Here is a 21635-nt window from a genome sequence, read left to right as displayed (position 1 = left end):
CAAAAAGAAGATTTTGATACATTGGTGGAGTGCATTTACAGCAGTTCAGATACAAAAGATGTGCTGTACTTTCAGCCATCTGTTTATTTTACTTTCTTTTTTTGTTTTAAATCCAGGACTTGTGTCAAGTTGGCAGAAAGTATATTAGATATTTCCCCACAAAAATACTATTTGGATTCTCCCCCCTCCCTCCCTCCCAACTTGATGGGACATCCTTTTTTCTTTTTTTTTTTTTTTCTCCTTTTCTTTCTGGGCAATACATATTTGTTATTTCAGATCTGAAACGAGTTAGTATAGCTGAAAAAATAAAAAAAAGACACAGGTTGTTTTAAGTGGTTGTTTCAACAGGCTGTCCAATTTAATCTTGCACTGCTATGGTTTGATCCGAATTAGTCGCTGGAACTTCAGAAGGTTTCGCTTCCTCTGGTGGGGCTGCAGGGTCCGAGGCCTTAGCAGTGGAACTAGGTGCTGCTGTTGCCGCGGTCTCCTTGGAAGAAGGTGCAGCCTCGTTGCTGCTAGGTTTTGAGTCTGAAGCTGGGGCCACTTCACTTTTAGTTTCTTGGGCTGCAGGTGTTGCGGGAGCCTCAGTCTTTTTGGCTTCCCCTTCCTCTTTGCTCTTGTCATCTGCTTTACTGGGAGCTGTGGCTTCTGAAGGCTGGGAAGCTTTTGCATCGTTGCTAGGCTCAGAAGTTTTGGGTGCTTCGCTACTGGCAGCAGGAGCAGAGGCTGCAGTTGGCTCCTCTTGCTTGGGTGCCTGTTCATTGCTCTTCTGTGGCTCTACTTTCCCATCAACAACAGACTCCGACTTCTCTGGTTCTGGTTTCTGGGTTTCTTCTTGGGTCACTGTTTTCTCCTTCTCCCCTTCTTTTTCTTCTGTCTTATTGGCAGCGACCTGGGCATCCTTTTCACCCTTCTCCTCCTTGTTGTTCTCCTTCACTTCTGTGGTCTCTGTGGTTTGCTGGGCATCCTCAGCCTCCTTTGGAGTCTCCTCTTCCTCCGTTGCTGCTCCTTCAGCCTTCTTGTCTTTGTCTTTAGCTTTTTCATCATTGACACTGTACCCCTTCTTCTTCTTGCTCAGTTTGCCTCCCATGTTGGAGCTCTGTAAAAAAGAAAAAGAAGGAGGTGGTTACACAAAGCCCAGCATGTATCACCGAGAGAATCAAAATCAGATCAGCTGAGGCGCAAGAGAAAAATTGATGTTGCCTCCTGAAAAGGAGACTACATCAGGTTTGGTCAGACATTATCAGATGAACGTGCTGATGCTGCTGAGCACCACTGCCGCGGAGCTTACATCCCACTCAGCCCTGCAGCATTGCAAACCCCCTTCTGCCACATCCACCTATGAACAGTCCTTCTCTGAACCCCTCTAACCCTGGTTACTTTTCAGGGGAGAGGGAGGGGAGGGATTAACAAGATGCTGGAGGACTAACATACATCACGATCTCTTGTGTCCTGAGAAAGGGATGTAGAGGGTGGAAGTAGGAAAAAGCCATATTTATACAGCTTGGACACAAACTGAATTTGACTGTCAATCTTACAGTTATCCAACCCTGGTTAATACAGAGTCCACCACCACTCTAGCAAAGGCTATGAACAAGCTTTTATTAAAGTCTGGACAAATCAAAGCAAGCCAAGAGTCAGTAGAGAAGGCTGGTGTTCTCCATAAGACTAAGACTGCATCTACTCACTCCACTCCTGCTGCCTGTTACACACACAGCCAGCTCCCAATGTAGAGACAGCCTGTGTGGAGAGCTGATGGTACACAGAGGCCAGTAGCATGTGCCTCCCTCACCCAGCGGGGTGTGGGCACCACCCTCCCACAGCCCCAGGAGCAGGAGCAGCTCCGGAACAGGGATGTCCCCACACACAGAGCCCCACGCAACCCCCTCCCACCCCGCAGCTCCTGCAAGGTTCTCTCGCCAGAAGCCCTGCATTCCCACACACAGCAGTGCCCTGCAGCCCCCTCAGTGGGATGGGAAACACGGAGCCTGAAACACAGCAAGCCTGCAACCACTCAGTAAAGCAACAGAATCAAATACGAGCACTTCCAGCTACAAGCTTACATGTGGCACACGACCTGATGCAATAAACAATCGGAGGGGAAAAGCCTCTGCTCAGTTTTCAAGCATGACAAGCAGTCAGGTACAGTTCAGTTGTTTAAAAGAAGTTCAGCACATGTGTAACCATATCAGTATTAATACACCCTTCATGTGGGAGTCTTAACTAAGAATATGCAAAATCTTTCACAGGACTTCCAAGCAAGCTTTTTCTACTAAAACAGAAGGCGACACAGATACATTGGGTCAGCAATGAACCCATTATGAACCCGTTAATGAAAACCTCTATGATTGGCTAAAAAAAATACACTTCTGGTACTAAAACAAATGTATCATTCATACTCAATGAAAGGTGTATATAAAAAAAAAAATCCCAGTTTCATACTATTTAAAAATAGGAGAAGGTGATTTTTTCAAAGTACTGTCAAAAAAATGTTTAAGTTTAAGAACTTCTCCAGGGGAGATGGATCATTCTCATTTTCTGTTTTGCAAAGGCAGATAGACTTATAGGACCTATATTTTTCACATACTGGATACAAACCAGTAAAAATTCACAGGAGTGCTCATAGAAGGCTGAATATTAAATAATTTTAAATATTGCTAAGAACTAGCTGCCTCTCAGTAGAGTTTCTGCTAACACAGATACAAGGCCCAGGCACGGCCCAATAGTAGACTTTCCACATTTCTTGGGCAAAGATGAGATATTATGGCCAGCAGAGACCTTTCTGATTTCAGCTCCCAAAAAGAACAACAATTTGCAAATATTGTTGAAAGGTTAGCACACAGCTCTGCAAAATGGTAACGTAATGTTCCTGAAACACTACTTTGTTTCCTGAAACAACAGCAATAAATGGGGAACAGCAGTAAAAGGATTAACTTCCACAGAGCCACAGTTGAGCAATCTAACCTCGTGGCAGAGATACCAGCTTTTTAGGTATTTAGGGCAGGCTATGGAGATTGGTTTGTTATCTGAAAAAAAAAAAAAGGCTTCTTGATACTCCATAAATGTTGCTCCAGCTTATTGTTTACATACAGTTACAACCAAATACTTCAAAAGGGCTTTTGCAAGTCAGCAGCATCAGAGATTTACACTGAAGTCATGTGTGTAGCCCAATTTGCAATCCCTAATTAAGCCTATATTTGTTTCACGGCAAAGCCCAGGTACTGTGAGCCCAATTTCATTTGCTGTGTCTTCTGTATTTTTCCAGATTTTGCTATTTCATGGATAGTGGTAACTCACCACAACTTGTATTTTCTTCCACAAAAAGCTTTTAACCTCACCTACAACTGGCTACAGAATGCATATGCCAAAGGACTGTTAATAAGCACAGAAGCATGCGTATGAGAAATGTGCTCCCAAACTATGAAAAAAGAACCCATGCACTGTCTTTGCTCGGAGATACACTGTGAAATTGCTGTGTTTCAATTTGCATCACAGCCAGCTGGCTCAAGATACTGGAGCAAAAGATGGGGAAAAGGTTCAGAGACTATCATGTTTTATTAGTAAATATTTACAGTTACAAATGGACTGCCACCTTCCAGCATAGTTTCAAGTACTTCATAACAGAACAGATTCACTCTTTGCAACACTGAATCTCACATCTCCCTTCTTAAAAGCTGCCTAAATCATCATAATAGCTATCACGCAAAAGCACAGCAATCATCAGGGTCATCGCCCAGCCCTGCAGGTAGCAAGGCTATGATGTTCCTTTCCCCCTATATCTGAATTGCAAATACTCCTCCCTCCTCTCCCTCCCCCCGCCCCCCCCCCCCCCCCCCCCCCCCCCCCGATAACTGATAACTGGGCTCCTCAGTCCCGTTTCTCCAGAAACAGCCCTCACGTGCTTCACTGCCTCAAACAGATGCTGATCTAGTCCCTGACCTACCTTAACTGTGCCTGAGGCACAGCCCTGAACCGTCCAGTGCAGAGAGCTTCAGGGTGCAGCAGACACAAAGCAGACCTTAAAAAGCATTACAACCAGCTATACCTGGAAGAAAAGTAGCACATAGAGCAAGCCATCTCTGTGTAAACAGAGTAAATATCTCTGTGACTGTGCTGGATATTCTTGCAGGAATAACCCTTCAGTTATTTGCATTACCATTGACATAGTGGTTCTGAACTAGCTGTAGCAGCTACAAGCTGTGTGCAAAGCACTTTGTACCAAGCATGTCCAAAAGGAAAATCCTTGAAAATGTTGGTACTGAGCACCATTCCTGTAAAATGGCACACCACTTGACGGCTGTACCTCTTCACTACCAGACAGAAAATGGTCTAGAGAGAGACAGTCTAGAAGCAGATTTTACACAAGAAGTTGCAATATATCAGTTATGTTCAGGGAACTTTGATGAACCAGTTGTCAGGCCAGTGTTTCAGTAAAGCAAGGTTAAATACAACACTTCGAAGTTACAGTAGATTTCATCAGCTTCTCAGTATTCTTTGACTGTATTGCTCTTCTCATGGAAGAAGAAACAGATCCAGAGACCACTGTGGAGGAATTCTACAACAGGAGCAAGGATTTCTGCCGTTTCTAAGACCTGCTGTTCATTGTGCTCACCCTGAAGTTTCCATTCTCTTGCAGAAAGCAGGAAGAGAACTGGAGAGCTTGCATAGGTATCTTTCTTCTTGTATCTGACTATATTTGTATCACAAAATAGCATGTCTACAGGTCACCTAGAGCATGTGAAGCACTTTGAAAATCGAATATTCATGATCATCAGGATTTCCTAGGGTAACAGTGTCAAAAAAAGAGTTAATGTCCATAAGACCATAATACAGCTGGAAGAACTCACAGAATTCAAATCTTACACTTGAAGACTGAGCTGATCTGATGGAGATGAGTCCCTGGAAGACAGGAAGGATACATTTGTACTGTTTGGGAAAAGAAATACTATTTTGAAGTTTTATATTTCAAATTGGGCTTCTATATTTAAAAAGCCCCTAGAATTAGACCCTTATTACCTCTCTCTTTTCTCAGTAATGATTGGCTGCCCAATTAGATTTCTTATTTGTATATAAATTTCTAAATGTTACATTTAGCATACACTTTCACATCCCATGAAATGGCCTGGCTGTTACAAGGATGGACTTGCTATCACCCTCATTCTCAGTACAGAGAACAGCGCATCAGAACAGGACAAAAACACAGATACCACCTGTATAGTCTGATTGCCAAAGCTAAACTTGAAAAGCTCCTGTTCAACTTGATGTGAAGTGCGGGGAGCTCAGTCCACCTCCAGAAAAAACAGTTCAGGAAGACAATAGGTATCTTCTGACATCCCACTGCCCTCAGCGCAATGTAGGCACGTGCCGTGGGTCAGGCCAAAGTAGCCCTTGCACAAGCCTGTTCCCAGGCATGAGTTATCTCACATTGCCCGCAGACAAGAGCTGTAAAATGCACATCTCTCCCAAGGCAGGGTTTCAACATTCCAAATCAAAGGAAATACTGATCCCAGAAACTGCCCCACCCCCCAGCTGCTCAAAATAAATAAAAAGATCTTGAAGAACCCATTACATTTCTGTACCTCATTGATTCACCCTACACCTCTGTTTAAAAAAAAAAAAAAAAAAAAAAAAAAAAAAGGCAAAAAAGCAAGTTTTTATAAAGGGATATATATAGGAACTTAACGAAACAAGGAATTTCCAGGCACAATTTTCGAAAATTTTCTGAAACCTTTATGAACAGAAAAAAAAAAAAAGTACAACTTCTCAAAATATATAGTACATTTCATGCTTCCCATTACATACACACACACTCAACCAGCCCAGTCAATCAGTTTACCAGGTTAATGTTAGAAAATATCTATAGCATACCCCTAAGATGGAATTAGACTTGCTACTCTTGTCTCTTATCAACAAAACCATGGTTTCCTGTTCTTTCTCAATTATCCTCACACATCTTCCTATTCCTCTCCTATGATTTGGAATTAACAGAAATGCTAGGTCTCACTCAGGTTCAAGCCTCTTCACACCTCAGTAGCAGTGACCTTTTCTCCTCTCCTCTCCTCTCCTCTCCTCTCCTCTCCTCTCCTCTCCTCTCCTCTCCTCTCCTCTCCTCTCCTCTCCTCTCCTCTCCTCTCCTCTCCTCTCCTCTCCTCTCCTCTCCTCTCCTCTCCTCTCCTCTCCTCTCCTCTCCTCTCCTCTCCTCTCCTCTCCTCTCCTCTCCTCTCCTCTCCTCTCCTCTCCTTTTTCTGTGTTTCTCCTTTCTCCTTTCCCCTTTCCTACTCTACCCTACCCTATACCCTCTTGTTCCTAATGTTCCAGAGCAGTGATGGGAACCAGCTCTCCTACAGTCAGGCAGGTTGTGGTGCTGGTGCAAGGGAGGCAGCAGGAAACACACACTTGACCACCTCTCCCTTCGGAAAGGAAGGCTGGGGGTGGCACATGGCTGTTCCGGAGGAGCTGGGCACCTCAGGCACTGCAACAGCTTCAGGGCTGGGAGCAGCACACCACCTTCACATGGCAGTCACATACATCCAAGGGCAACAAGATGCTAGTTCATTACATGCACACAACAAAATACAGCCTGTGGTCTCCATGTGCCCTGGTTGTTCAAGCTGGGTCCTTAACACTGAACAATTTAGTGTGTTTATTGCTATGAGACACATGGTAATAGACTGGGAACATCACGGATTGGCACTTTTGCTGTTTTCTTCATGGACCATAGATAATATTTTTCTCCTTCCCTCAGCATGTACACAGTCCTGTAACTACTGTGCCTCCTTGCCTTCCTCCAGAGCGTCATGAATCTCAAGATTTGGTAAAGGAGTAAGAGAACAGTGAATGCCTACAACACAGAAATTGTGCTCACTTGATTTTCTAACCTCGATCTTTAAAAGAAGTCAATTTTAAATTTGGTACTGTCGTGTTTTCTTTTAATATGCAGCCAATAAAGGAATTCTAAGAAATAATATTGCCGAATCTAAGGATTTAATTCTCTGCCAGATTTCAGTTCTACTTTCCTCTGGTGAGAAGCAGAGTACATTTGATGCAAATTTCTTTAAAAAAAAAAAAATAAAAAGATAGGAGCTTCAATCTTTATATAGTTTTAAAATTCCTGGGGACATGTACACCACACAAAATGGGAAGGATTATGCTTTTTTTTTTAACACGGGCCATTTGTCATTAATAGATCTAAATTATGATCATTGATAATAGACTCCAATTATGACAGTTATAACAATTTAAGCACTCTGCAGGCTGATATAAAATTGTGCTTGGCTATTTAAGAACTTGTACATGAATAACTGCTTCATTTGAGAAGTATAACTATTAATAATACAGCAAGTTATCAGAAAAGCTAATAATCACAGGAAAATTATTTTCAGAGCAAATTAAAAAGTTGCACCTGAGATATTACTAAGATTCACATGAAATACTTGAACTCTGAGGTATGTATTAATTCATCAATTAGGAACCTATTTTTTCCACGAACAGAACAGCAACGAAGACCAGCAGTTTCATTACAGGCAAAGGCTTTGCCAAAATTATCAATTCATTTAGCATCAACCTGAAACCACAAGTACTTCACATGTGCAATTTTCTTTGCTCCCTGTGTGGGAAAAAGCTAGCTAGCTATCCAGAATTCTTGAATAAAAATAAAATTTATCCATTATTTGATCAAAGAGTGATGAAGATTTTGTGGGTTACATTGAAAGCAGCTATCGAAGACTTTTGACAGGCATCCTCCTGACTTGGAGAACTGTGCAGTTGAAGAACCTGGAGACCCACAGTGACTGAAGATCCAGTACCCAGTCTGGCTCTGGTCAGACACTAGCACTAGTTTAGTTGTAGGAAAGTCTGCTGAAACAAATAAATCAAGGCACTGCCTTATGCAGTCTCCACGTGTACCACCCTATATTAAAGCCACTTTAGTGAAGTCCTGGTGCACTGCAGAGCCGTTCTGCAGGAGCATGCTCCCGAATGTAATACACCCCCTTTCTTCAAGCCGATACACCCTTAGCACCTCCAGCTATAAAGCCATCTTGCAGAAACCATGAGCAGAACATGGACCAGTCTTGTCTTCCCAAGTCAACAAGTGGCATGGAAAAATTGCTCTGCTGTGTTCGAACTCCCCACTCCCCCCAGGGGAGCCTGTGCTTTGTAGGCACAGATAACATCTCTTATTAGACCAGGAATATGGACAGAAATAACACCACGCCTATTCTCCTTACATGATTGTCTGCAGCTGCTCCATTTTGGTGTTAGCATTATTTGATACTTTCATATTGCTGGTTTCAAATCAGAATCACGTTGTTTTGCCACAACTGGTGTTTTTTCAGTGATCCAACACAACACTACATTGCCCAGCAGCACAGATACAACCGCCAGTGACTTCAGTTTCATCCCTGGCAGCTCCTGCAGGGCTGTTTTGCATTGTTTATAACAGAAACACAAGCCATATTAAAAACTGAGCAACACAGAAGAAGCATAAAATAGGTTATTTTTACAGTGTGGTGTATGTGTTTCTCTGCCTTGTGTTCAATTCACCCAATGCTCTGCCTGCTTAAGTTAAAAATGCTGCCATCAGTTTCTGTTTGCCTCATCTGCCCTGTTCAGCCTACCAGCCTTCCTACAGACTTGAGACCCAGCTCATGTTCAAAGCATTTCTCTTATATTCAGATTAACTGCATGTTCTTTTTGTTGAATAATAAAAGCAGCTTGCAGACGTGCTCACGCAGGTACACATGTGCAGCCAAAAGTCAGCCTGCCCCAGACTGCGATCTCACTCACACTATTGTCAGGCACACTGTTGGAAGGGGAAACTCTGCTGTAAACACCTGTTTTGCAGAGACTGAGATTAATTTTACAAGAACATCTCTTGTAGAAACAGTCTGCAAGCTTCAAAATAACCTGAAAGTCTAAGCCAAAGATATAAGCATGTGCCTCCTCCTTATTCTTTCTAAATTGCCACATCACTTTGGGGTTTGTCCATGACTCCCCAGAAAGCAGTTTAATAAATATTTTACACTAGCCAAAGCTTTCTAATCTGTATCCTAGAATTAAGTTCCTAAACAGGACATGATGCAAATTTCAGAGGTGGTTATTACCCACGTCTTTCAAACTGTTCAGGTCCCAGGAACACACATAGCCGAGGGAGAGGCGAGATTCCACACATACTATTCCAATTATGGCCAGCTACTTTTTGCCTCCCTCAAATACTGAAGACAGCACCACCATGTCTAATTACAAAAACACACAAGGTGATAAAGCCCAGATAAAGGGACAATTTCCTCCTAATTCGCATTTTACTTGAATTTTGCCCTTCCAGTGCTATCTCTACCATGGATCTCAGTACCGCAAATACGCTTAGCTTGCAGACCCCTGAACTGTTTTGGGTGCCTGCAAAAGAGACAGTATGTAACAGTGAGATACTAGTAAGCAACGAAAACATTAGCCTCCTCCCCACTACAATCCTAACGAAGAGCAGACGTGAGAAGACCTCATTCCTGAAGGGACTGCACACTGGGAAAGGGAATTTTTTCAAGCTGAACACCTCTAGCTTGTATTTCTCTAGCCTCATCCTGAACAAAGAACATACAGTACGAGGTACATGAAGAGATTTCAAATTCATGCTTTCTATAACAACCAAAGAAATTAATGTACAATCCTCATTTACACATTTTCTTCAATAGCAAAGGTTCTTGGTTACTGTTTGCATAAAGTAAATGTACCTGTCATTTTCTTAACAGGGACATGGAAAGCCTCATTCACTTTTTTGAAAAAGGCCTTAGGGTATTTAACTAGGGAACTGTCACTGGAGACAATTATTTATGGGGATCTACACTTACATTATGTATGTTTAACATTCTACACTTAAAAAAACCTGTATTACTCTAATGCCCATTTAACTCATCAAACTAGTTTTAGTCAAACTTGAGACAGTCCTTAGAACATAAATTACAGTATGCTGTAAGAAATGGATACAGTAATTTTGAAAACTTGGAACTATTAATTTTACTTTGAAAACAGATTCTTGAAGTGACTGCTAAATTCTTCAGCATTTTTCTTTCCCATCTCTAGGCTGTTCATGGTGCTGCTCACTGGGAAAAGCACTGGGCGTATGCCCTGGCTGTAAGAAAACATCTTATAGCTAGGAATAGGACTCGTAACAGACAGCTCAGACCTACGATCACGGCAATCCTTCAACTACGTATTTTCCTTCTTCCGTTCGCAAGACACCCTCATTACAGGCAATGAAACCACGTTTATAATTATGAAGCAAATCTGATTCTCAACTTTGTTTTTCTTTTTTAAATACAAGCCACATGGACTGCAGCACACCATTTCTGACTGCAGCACATGACTCCACAATTGCACCACAGGAAGGAGGGAAACAGGAAAGCAAGACCCACCGCCATCCACCGAACACAGCACTCTCCGTTGTGGTCTATGTCGTGGTGTTCAAGAGGACAATGCAAGTGCTTCCTTCCAAAATACACAGTTATCTAGTTTACTCAGCAAACCAAAAGATTGGCAATTTAAATTAAGTATTTATTGTCAAGTCCTTTATGCCTTTACCTAATTATCAAAGTATTTCAAGATTTAGGATCTATTTAACACATTCTCTATCTGCTTTTATCTGTTTCAGCTCTATATTAAGTTGCATCAACAGCTTTTCTCTATTTTTTCCTCAAAAGGAAATGATTGCACATCTACTTGATGCTCCAGGAGGTACCACAGCTTCAGGTTTAGACATCAGAGGAGGCTGCTTGACTTTAAAAAAAGCGCCCACAGTTCTCTTCTCCCAAAGCTCCATCACAGAACATGCAGCTGCTTCAGTTACTGGTGATGTATCCACCTTTCCAATAACCTTGGCCCTGAACACGGCAACAGCATTCCTCAGAAATGAAGGTATATGCAAGAGTCACAGGATTAAACCAATTTCATCCTCCAGTTAATAACCAACTGCTAATGACAGTTAAATTAGTAACTGAAACATTATTTTGAAAATACCTTCGAGTTTAACATTGCATTGGAAAGCTGAGTACACTTACATCTTTAGGATGTATTACATACCATGCCTCTGCTGGAATTTAACCTCCTGCAAGCAACAAACACAAAACCTACTTACCACCTCTGCAGCACTTAAGGGTATTTTAACACCAAATTCCTGAAGAGCTGCTGCGTTTCTGCTTGGAGTAACAAATTTTGACTTCTAGTCTTCCGTACAAAGTTTCATTTTAAACAAAAAATTCTGTACTGAAGTCAATGTAGACAAGTCAGACAAGTCCAGTCATGTCCACCTATAATTAAACCCTGCAAGACTTTGGCCTGAATTACAAGTATTTTTCATGTTGTTAAGAAAAAACTCCTCCTTGTGACCACAGTATTGATGTCAGCACCTTATCAGCTCTCAGTTTCTCAGAGCTCTGTTGTAATAATGTCTTGTAGTAAAGACATGCTCAAAAGAAATGAGAGAAATGCAAACCTAAATGCTCAACATCTTGAAAAACTTTTCACATTCATGATCATGGACACTCATTTGTGTCATCTACATTTTCACCCAGGCTGTAGCTTGGGCTATTGTACCATTCTCACTTTTTGGTTCTCACACTAATACAATATATTGTTTTTCAAAACAGCATACATTTAACACAAAAGAAAATCTCATGTTCCGGACTTTCTTTTTTGATCTTATTTAGAATGCATGTTTATACTGGATTTTGACTTTTTACACTTCCCCCTTCCATTTTTTAAACAACGCATTACATGCAAACTACCAGGATTACCAGTTTCACTTTAGTCACTGGGGGAGGATTACCAAAAAAATGTGTAACTGGTACACAACAATCACTAGCAAGCAAAGAGCATTAAGCAGCTGATTTCCATTTGTGTCTTACAAATATCTCTCTCCATCTTTTTCACCACTACTCATTTACACTCCTCTAATGGCTGTTCAAAATACCAAGATGTCCTAGGCAACCTTTTATTAAGACTGGCAATATTCTCCAAAACTTGAGAAATGAGAGCTGTATTTCTTGACCTAGATGAAAAGCCGTAGGTATGCATTAACGAATGCTGTTATGTGGAGCCTCTTACTGTCCTTCAGTGCCACGTTTTGGTAATAAGCTAACACATACTCAGAGTGTGCCATAGATGGCTGACGGGAAAGAGGCAGGGTTTGCTTTTTGGTTTCAGTGGTGTAAACTGATAGAGGCGGCTGGAGAATAAAAACAACCTCTATTAGAGAATTTTGTCTCGTGTGCCAACACAATAACGGTTTGCTTTGAGAAATCCACTTTGAAAATGTAAAGTGTTTCTAATAATCCCAAAGTAAGAGCTATGCCAGGCAATAGGCTGTACTATGTCATGTGTTAAGCTGTTAGATATGTCAGCTTGGATTCAAGACTCCCAGATATAGATTGATTGCCTAAGTTTCTTTCTGACATCTTCACTGACTGTACTTTCTCTTTTCTTTTACTTGATTTTGGTTGGGGTTATATTGGGATGGCTGATCAGCTCTGCTAGAAGGGAGGTTACATAAGACTGGAGGCTAACAAGTCCATTTGGCAAGATGTAAAAAGTGAGCAGCTAGCTCAATCCACAAATTGCACTAGGAGACTTATGTTCAAATCAGGCAAGGCAGAAATACGATTTAATAATTACTCAGCCAGAACCATTCCAAGCTAGCAGCTACCCAAAAAGGAGAAGAACAGACAAGGCAGCAAGAATGAAATGAAAACTAGAAATCAGGAAAGATGATCAGGTGCATATGTCCTTTCAATAAAGGAGCTTGTTTTTCTTTTCCATTTAAGTGTCAGTAGGAAATCTGTCCATCTTATAGCTATCAAATTTAAACTCACTAAATGAAAGCAAAAGAAAAATAACTTTGCAGGGATAGCTGTGGAGTTGGATGTAGTCCCTTTCCCTTCCCCTCACCTAAGCACTGACTTGCATTTTGTGTCAATGAATGTAATTAATACGTAATATGGCCATAATTCAATTTCTGCAGTTCAGAATGTATATCAATTGCCTTAGGTTATATTACTCTTGATGTAGACTAGCCCTCCATAAAGGTTGTATGTGCGCCAATTTGCGATTTTGGTCAACTCAGACCATGTAACAGAAAAGAAATTACTTTCCAAGGCCGACATGCTCTACAGAAAGCTATTTATATAAAACTCTTAGAGTCACTCCTTCAGTTTAAAGAGCTTTCAGCCCATGGCTATTTGAAAAATTATTTATTCTAACCAAAGAGTGCAGACAGACTTCAATATAAAGTATAACTGAGCTATTTCAGGATTAAAATAAGAGAAGTCTATCAAAGCAATGAAGACTTGAGAAATACAGAAAATTGGTTTTCATTTTTCAAGGCAGAGCAATAAATAAAAATACGACTAGAAAGGTTCTGTTAGCTCTTTCAGCACTAAAACATTTCAGTAGTAGCCCATGTTTCAAACCAGCCCTGGGGTCCCATTTTGCTGTCCCCCTTATTAGCACATATGTGGCATCCATCCATGCCCCAGGATGTCCATGTTTTAGTAAGAGTAAGAGGATATCGATTCATTTTAATGCCGTCGATGGAACACAGCTGCCAAGACTCCCGACAACTGGCTTTTCCAGAGGTTTTCTGTAATCAGTTCTCCTGGCTGGTGAGGTAGCAATGGTCAGACTGAGCAGCACTTCAATTTGTTGTTTTTTTTTTCCCTTCCTGCACTAGCAGGTTAGCTGGTGGGGCAGGGCCCCTACATTCCCCTATGAGATCTCGTGAAAGAATGAGAACCAAGTAAGTGCCTCTACCATGCTGCCTCAGCTCTGGTTCCCAGGGTTTGGCAATTCATCTGCTTAGGGGGTGGCAGGGAGAGGGAGCTGCCCTTCATAAACTTTAAGATGTTGACTGTCACAAGCCAAGAGGCATTCAGCTCTGCAGAAATCATGTACACAGCTCTGCTCACTGCAGTTTTCTGGGTAATTCCCCCACTTGCACAAGTTGAGCACTAAATTCACACATTCCAAACAAGGGGGTTGGGTCTAAATATGACTCAAGTGCATAAAAGTCTCGTATCCATATTTGGAAATAGTATTTTCAAAGGTCTCATGCTATTTCAGAAAATTCTAAGTGAGCCAGTATCAAGAAATGTGTCTCAAGAAACACGTAACTATTTTAAGAGTTCATTTAAGTCTGTTAGCTACCACAATCTCTTACACTCTTGTATTTCCTCTGTTTTTACCACACGTAAGGGTAAGCGATACCTCAGTTAAGCTTATGTTATGATTTATACATAAAACAGAATAAAACTTTCCATAAATGGACAATTTCACTGCCCACTTTCAGCTCAGCAGTTCTTCACCATAAAAAGTCAAATCTTCTATTTAAGTATTTATTAGCTTTTGCAAAGGAATGATTGAAAAAAGCTTTATTTTCAAAGTCTATTCTGTGCGACTATATGGGGCTAAAAAGAGGGGTCCTTTAATGCTAGTTGCCAGTGACGGTGAACTTCTGTCATGTCACACAGTTCTCCAGACAGAATCTGACATGAGCCACTTGATTCAAACACAGGAGGAATTAATCTCTTTATTCAGGACAACTTATATAAATAACGCAAAACTACCATTGCCCCATTACATTTTGTCATACCCTGCCATTCACACAGCTCTGCATCTTTCTGCATGTCTAAAGAACCAACCTCATACCCCTAAAATCACAACATGCTCATTTGGAACAGGAGTCATCTTCTCAAGGTGAAATTGCCATCCTAGTGCAGTGAGACAATATCCCTTGGTTTAAGCTTCTGGGAGCTGTCATAGTACAAAGCGTACCATGGTGAAAATGACAGGTGAGATCTTCCTGTCCAAAGCCCAAATGCAGACATATATTACTGCAAAAACCCTGTAACATAGTACAAAATAATGAAAAGATATCTCTCTCCCTCTTTTCAGGGGTCCACAGCAGTCTGCGGTCAGAGGAGGCAAGAGCCCAAAACCTCCTCCATCTCTTCCAGTTGCTGTTGCATGGAATGCCACTTTCCCATCTGCAAAATGGGATAATACCACTTTCCATCCTCAGAAAAGCTCTGCCTGATGCCAACAGGTGCTATAAAGGGTTGCAGATATTTTTGTTTGTTTTAAAAAGCAAGCTCCTTCTGTATGACTTCTTCACCCCAAATCTCTGTTAGAGAAGGCTGTTTTTCTGTATATTGCCATAGTACTGAATTACTGTCTCTGAAGCCTATCATTATATTGCACATACTAGAACAGCATAATGAGCAAGTCACTCATCTAGATTTTAGGTACTGTGCTAATGTTGTAATACAGAGCTGTAAAGCATCTCTGAACATTTTCAGGTATTACTGAAAGCTCCTTCTGGAACCAGGCTTGTTCTCCTTTATGCCTCTAGGCTGAGAACATCTGTGCATAGACATTTTGATTTATAGCCCCAAATATGCATATTTTGCTCAGTTTTGGTTCACTCGATGAGAAGGATTTTTTTCTCGAGCTAAGAAAGCTCAGGTGTATCCATCTGGATAAAGATGAAGCTACTGCTTGGCAGCTATCTAATAAAGCACTAGCATTTAATAAAGCACTAGCTTTATTAAAGACAGATGTAAGAAAACAAAGTAATTTTGCTTAAACAGAACATTGTGAATGCCTGAAAAACTACGATAAATCCCTTTTAACCTGCTTTCATTAGGTTTTCAGGTGTTGGACTGAGGCATTATGGTCAGTGCTATGTTTATTCTATGTTTATTAATTAGATGCATGTTTTTGTCAAAGGGACACCCCTTTTAGGAGTAATTATTCGAATTTGAACAGATGCAAGAGGAAGCTCTCAACTGGTTCACAAACTTTCCAAGACTTTTTTAAAGATTACACAAGTTTGAAAATTCTGAGGTATATTTGTCACATACTGCAGAAGCTGCCTTTTTTACCTGATCTGAGCAGTAGTAACTACATTATTATAGTCATAGAAACCAATGAAAATTAGAAGTGTCTTCCTTTAACGTGCAATTAAATATCAACTAGACATAGCAGCATGGCGCTGCTGAAGATGATGCTCAACAGAGCAGGATATGAAAGGATCATCTGCAAGGAATGGCAGGAATTAGGGATTTGAAAGGTGACAAGTTTAAGTAAATTCCTCTCAGTAGCAGCATTTTCACACTGTCTACTCAAACTAGCCTGTATTACGGAGCTTCAGAAGCCTTGGTAAGTATATTAAGATAAACAGCGCAAATTTGGCCAGGTAAATAATATCAGGGGAATGGAGAAAAGCCACGTAGGTCTCAGTTCTTAGTAACTGCACAGAGGGGCAAGTGGCTACGAAGGATTGCATGGTGGGCTTGAAATCACAGACTGAATTCGTGAACCTCTAACTTTGTACCCATTGACTTTGATGTAATATTTTTTAATGTGCATTTTGATGTAATTGGTTTTTTCATCATGAGTAGATGAAGGGCATGCACATGTTGTTGCAGACACTTCCACTTCCATGCAGGTTACCTCATGGCAGTTACATAAACACAAGGCTTTTGAAAAAAATCTCATGTCAGTATCTGTTGAGCAGGTTCACCACCTATTTTGTAGTCACTGGTGGAAAATAAATTTAACATGAAAGCAAAAGGACTTTTTGGATTAATTTCAAAAATAAGCATAATTTCCATGTAAAAAGTTCAAATAACTGTTAGAGAGGAAGAAATAAACATTAAGAGGGGTTCTTTTAAACGGAAAAAAAAAATACTTTCATTATTATATTTGTCAGAGGCCAGTCAGTAAAAATGTTATGCGTGCCAAAAAAATATTGAAGATCCTAGCCTGAGAAAGAAGTAAGGTTAACGTAACTAAATAATATGGCATCATAACCATACAACACTCAGTTTCAAATGAGCTCAGTTTCTATGGACTCTTATATTTTAAGTTGTCAGCTCATAATTTTATCATAACCTCAGAGTATTTGTAATTTTTTTAAAGCATCAGCTCTAGCACTTATTACAAAAATAATCTAAGATTTCATTTCTAATCCTCATTTTAGCAAGTAAAGTCCTGAAAGAGTCCTAAACCCAGAAGGCATTTTTGTCTCATGGTTTCTTACAACATCAATCATTTTAAATGCTTAAGGCTGGGAACACTGCATGCTTGCAAGGACAGAAAGGTATCTCAAACATTCATTAAAAAAAAGAATGTCAATTTATTTCAGTCATTCATACCTGTTAGCCTGGTATTCAGATAAATTAAAAAAAACACAGGAGTTCTTAAAATTTATTTTAAAATTTCTGTGTTTTTCCTTAGCATGCTTTGTTCTTACAAGTTAACCTTACATATTCAGGAGTCAAGACATCTAGCAACATTTGAAATAAACCTGATAAAGGACTGTACAACAAGGTGACAGGGAAGACAGAAGGATTGTGGATGGAAAAGAGGAGAACTGAGTCTCTGGTAACTGGTATGTCAGGAGTGCTGAGATGGGAGTCTGTCAAAATCAGTACAGGTAGAAAAAGAAGGCACTCCCAACAATTTTTCCATTTCAAACCTACATGGAGAATCCAAAATTGTCCCAAAAAATTAAATTCACTTTAAAATGAAAAAATTGAGAACAATTTTGTTGTCTACAAGCTAGCTACAGTGCCTCACTGTAAGACAATCTGTGCTATTAGCTCTCCATCTACTGAGCTTCTGTAGTGTTTTGACATTAATTTCTTTGCTCATTTGCACTTAACCGATATTTTTGGTGGTCTGAGTGGTTTTTCAGCCAGAGCACTACAACAATCATTTGATTTTATTTATGTTATTTATAGCATAGAATTAATCCACAAATGAAAAGATAGGAATTTGAAAATGGCTGCCTGTTAGGCCATGTCAACTGTTTTGCCTGGATATTTTTGACCATCTTTATTCCTATCTTGTTCCTATTTTTAGCGACTGGCAAATAACTATTCACCATCAGGCTAGATTAAGATAAAATCAGTTCTAAAACTTGTTTGGAGTAATGCAGTGATATCATCTGCTATATCAAGCAATTCAGATACAAATCAATGTGCAATTTCAGTATTGCTGAAAAGATGGGTGTTTCCTCACTTCTTTTTAAGTTCAAGATTTTATTTTCATGAGTTACATATTAGTTAAGTGCTCTTGAGAGTTTTTCCTTATGATCTTTCCCTCAAAGATAACTGTAGATAACAGTGCAAAGCAAGAACTCAGTCTTCACAAAACGCCATCATCATTAAGAAGAATTTTGCAGTTTCGAAGAACTACAAAGCAATCCTTAGAAATGCTAAATACAAGTTAATCTGCAATGACTGTCTGTAATTCAGTACTTTCAAATGAGTATTAAAATATGAAGTTTTATATCTAGGAGAGTTAAATTTAGCTAGGATCTTTGATCACATCTTTAGCATTTGTCAGTACAATTCTCTTTCAGTAAAAACCGAGAGAGACAGAAAGACTCCAGCACAGTTTGCTAGCCCTATGAATGTTAGAAGCTGGATCAAAGCATACCAAGACAGAGGCCCTGAAGCCAGGTGGCTTTGTTGAACCCCACATTCAACAATTTTTTTCAAAAATCAAGCGTTTCATATGCAGCCCAAATGTATGACATCTACAGTTACTCAAATACGATCCTCATTTACCAGAAATATGCTCATACTAGCAAGCAGCAGCTGGAAAACATTAGTATCAATGGTAAAGCTGGATGGATATCAATATCTGCAAGCTAATAGGCAGAGAAAAGAAGTATTACAGCTGTACATGGCCACCTGCCTGTACAGATTGAGAGTGATTAACTCTCTTCTCAACTGAGCATCACCTCCTCAGACTGCTTTAATGACTTTAAAATATTGTTTAGAAGGTTATTGAAAGCATATTCCTTACATTTGCAAGGTACAATACCATTTCCCTGCTGTAAATTGCTGAGATTTACAGGCTCCCCTTGACTAGCACCTCAGCACAATGCTGTGGACCATGATGGACCTCTGGGTTTATGAAGATTTGGCTCACGTGATTAAGCATGTGCAACGAAAGTCTTAATGTTCAGCTGCAAAAACATGCAACAATTAATTAAATATTTGACTACAGCAAGATGAAATTAAAAGCTTGACTTTCCATTAGCACTCTTTAACTCTACCTTGGACTAATGTCTAAGAAAATATAAATCTCGGTCTTTCCTCATATGACATTATCAAGCAGTTGATGGTTCTGTTAATACACAGACTGGAGAAGAGAGCAACAGGAGAGCAGCTTTGTGCACGTACACATTCTTGTGTTAAAAAGAGAGACAGATCATGTCTACAATTAAATTTACCAGGAAACAAAGTCTGGAGTCTGTAAAGAGGTAATAAGATCTGAGAAGAGGGTGTTCTTTGCCCTTCTTATTTGGTCCTGGAAAGGCACAGAAAAAAAGAAGAAAAAAAAGAAAAGAAAAAAGAGTAAATGTCACTCTACAGTCCCATTCAGATGTGAGGACTTTACTGAGCCTGTCAATCTGTGCTCATTTTCAATCTATGGTTATCCACAGAAAACTGGAATGCATCCGAGCTGTTTATTTGCCATTTAACACCCCACCTGGAAAGGTCAGTAATCTTGCAGCTCTGAAAGGCTCCATGCTCCATTGCTGATCTTGCTAAGATTTGAGAGACCACCAGCACTGAAGGACGCTATGGAGATTTATAGGTACTATGGGCTGAACAACCAGTCACAGCCCGAAACATCAATATCTAGACAAAGACACTTCCATATACAATTACTGTATGAACACCTCCAAGCTGTACTTTTGTTCTCGGAGCATGATATTACTGGGAGGTCTCTATAGCACTAATAAGACTTACGCTCCAATCAGATACTAGCGTAAATTTGGTACAGTAGGTTCATGGAGGTTATTATTCCTGTCCACCTAAATCCTCTCAAGATGTAAAGTTTCAACTCTACTTTAAATGCAAAAAGAATAAAAATACACAAGCAATCCTTTATTTTTTTTCCCTGAGAAGCTACTGGATTTTGCATCTCAGCTGTAAATAACTATTCGGTATCATTGGTGCATCACAGACCTAGGAGTCTGAACAACCTGTACTTGCTAATACATTTCCATGGAAAAGGGAAATAAAAATTGTTAAATAGTTCTTTCATTCTTTAATTCTTTTCTACAGCAGTGTTTTAGATCTCAAAAATATTAAGGCATTAGGGAACCTATCTGGATATTACAAGCACGGTTGCCAAGAAAAGCTCATGTGGAGAATCTGAGAGATCTGCCACAGACCTCAGAAGAGAGAACAGAAAACTTGGTAAAAGGATATATAGGAAATTTATCCTTCTCACGTTCAAAAAGAGCAAGAATATGCTGTCACAAGACCAGCCTTCACCTCCTTTTCCATGGGGTCCCTGCAAAGAAAAAGTACTCCCCACCCACACCTGTAAGTGAGACAATGTCCCACCACACTAGCTGTTGTACACAGGTATAAGATGTTGTCCTGGACTAGATAAGAAAGGTTCAGCTTTAGCAAAACACCAAAACATGACAGCAAAACAGCAAACAACAAAAGCTCTCTCAGACGAGTAGTAGCAACTCCAGCACGGGAGCTTGGCATCTGTTTGGACACAAGCCTGGGTTGCCCAAATTGCCTGGTGCCACTGTGGCAGTGGCATAGTCTGAATGCACAAGACTAGGCCCAGTAAGACATAAAATGAAATTTAACAGCAAAGTGTACAGAAAAAAGCAGTATATGTAACTCATTCTTGGTAAACAGCTATTCAGTGTAGTTGGGCTGAGATGCATAGCTGACCTAGGAATCTGAGCAATCTATTTGCCATGACATTCAGCAGAAAAGGGGCATAAAAATTATTAAATGGGTTGAAAAAATTCTCACCTTGAGTTTAATTTAAAGGAGATAGCAGTTTGGTTACTCAGCAACATAATTTTTTTTTTTTTTAATTTTAACAGGTATCTGAAATTAAGGGCAATAATCTATGCCTCTGTAACTACTTTTAGAAGTCTTTATATTGGTATAACTACATGAACCGCATTTATATGCTGGAAATAATTTCTGAGCATGTTTTCTGTGACAAACAGGGATAATAAATTGCACTGTCTTGTGTTCGTCACCATCACCTTCTGCTCTATGTTACATTTTGATTCATACACTACCTTTCATAAATTACTCTCCCCCTTCACTTACAGTGCCCCTTCACTTTTATGAAACACAGCTGTCAAGGACTTTGGTAACAAAGAAATTCCCAAATTCTCCCAAACTCAGGCATTTTCCTATCTATTACACTGCTGACAACATTAGAGCAGTATTATGTGAAACCAGGCTGTATAAGAGTATAGCTGCCTCTATCTATTGACACAGGATGCTTTACAAGAGAAAGTAGTATGAGTCAGAGTTCAAGAACCGCGCACTCAGTCCAGCTGGATAACATACAAACATCTTATAACTCTGTCTCATTAAACGAGTTCAGGGAAAGGGCATCGCTAAAAATGAAGAACAAATGTCTTGATTTACAGATCTACACAGTATTTGCTGCATTACATTGAACAATAACAGAAGTCATTTTTAAAGCAGACTCTTTCGCTGAGAAGCACATAATGACACCGCAATTGTGCTGCTAAGGAGGAACCCAGAAAGGGCACATACAGCCTAAGTCATTTGTGC

The 21635-nt window shown here is 40.1% G+C and overlaps 1 protein-coding gene across 2 annotated transcripts in view; it reads right to left on the bottom strand.

Moving 5' to 3' along the window:
* Positions 1 to 235: 235 nt before the first annotated feature.
* The window catches only part of BASP1 (brain abundant membrane attached signal protein 1), a 50412-nt gene continuing 29012 nt past the window's right edge, over positions 236 to 21635 (bottom strand). For both annotated transcript variants that reach the window (XM_086469378.1, XM_086469379.1), the window contains exon 2: positions 236 to 1099. In XM_086469378.1, coding sequence (XP_086325504.1) covers positions 359 to 1090 — 732 coding nt within the window. In that variant the 5' untranslated portion in view covers positions 1091 to 1099 and the 3' untranslated portion in view covers positions 236 to 358. The remainder of the gene's footprint in view (positions 1100 to 21635) is intronic.

This window comes from Leptosomus discolor, chromosome 8 (assembly GCF_034619465.1).
Source record: "Leptosomus discolor isolate bLepDis1 chromosome 8, bLepDis1.hap2, whole genome shotgun sequence".
NCBI classification, from domain to species: domain Eukaryota; kingdom Metazoa; phylum Chordata; class Aves; order Leptosomiformes; family Leptosomidae; genus Leptosomus; species Leptosomus discolor.
Note: the sequence above shows the minus strand (reverse complement) of the source record. Positions and strands in the feature narration are given on the sequence as shown.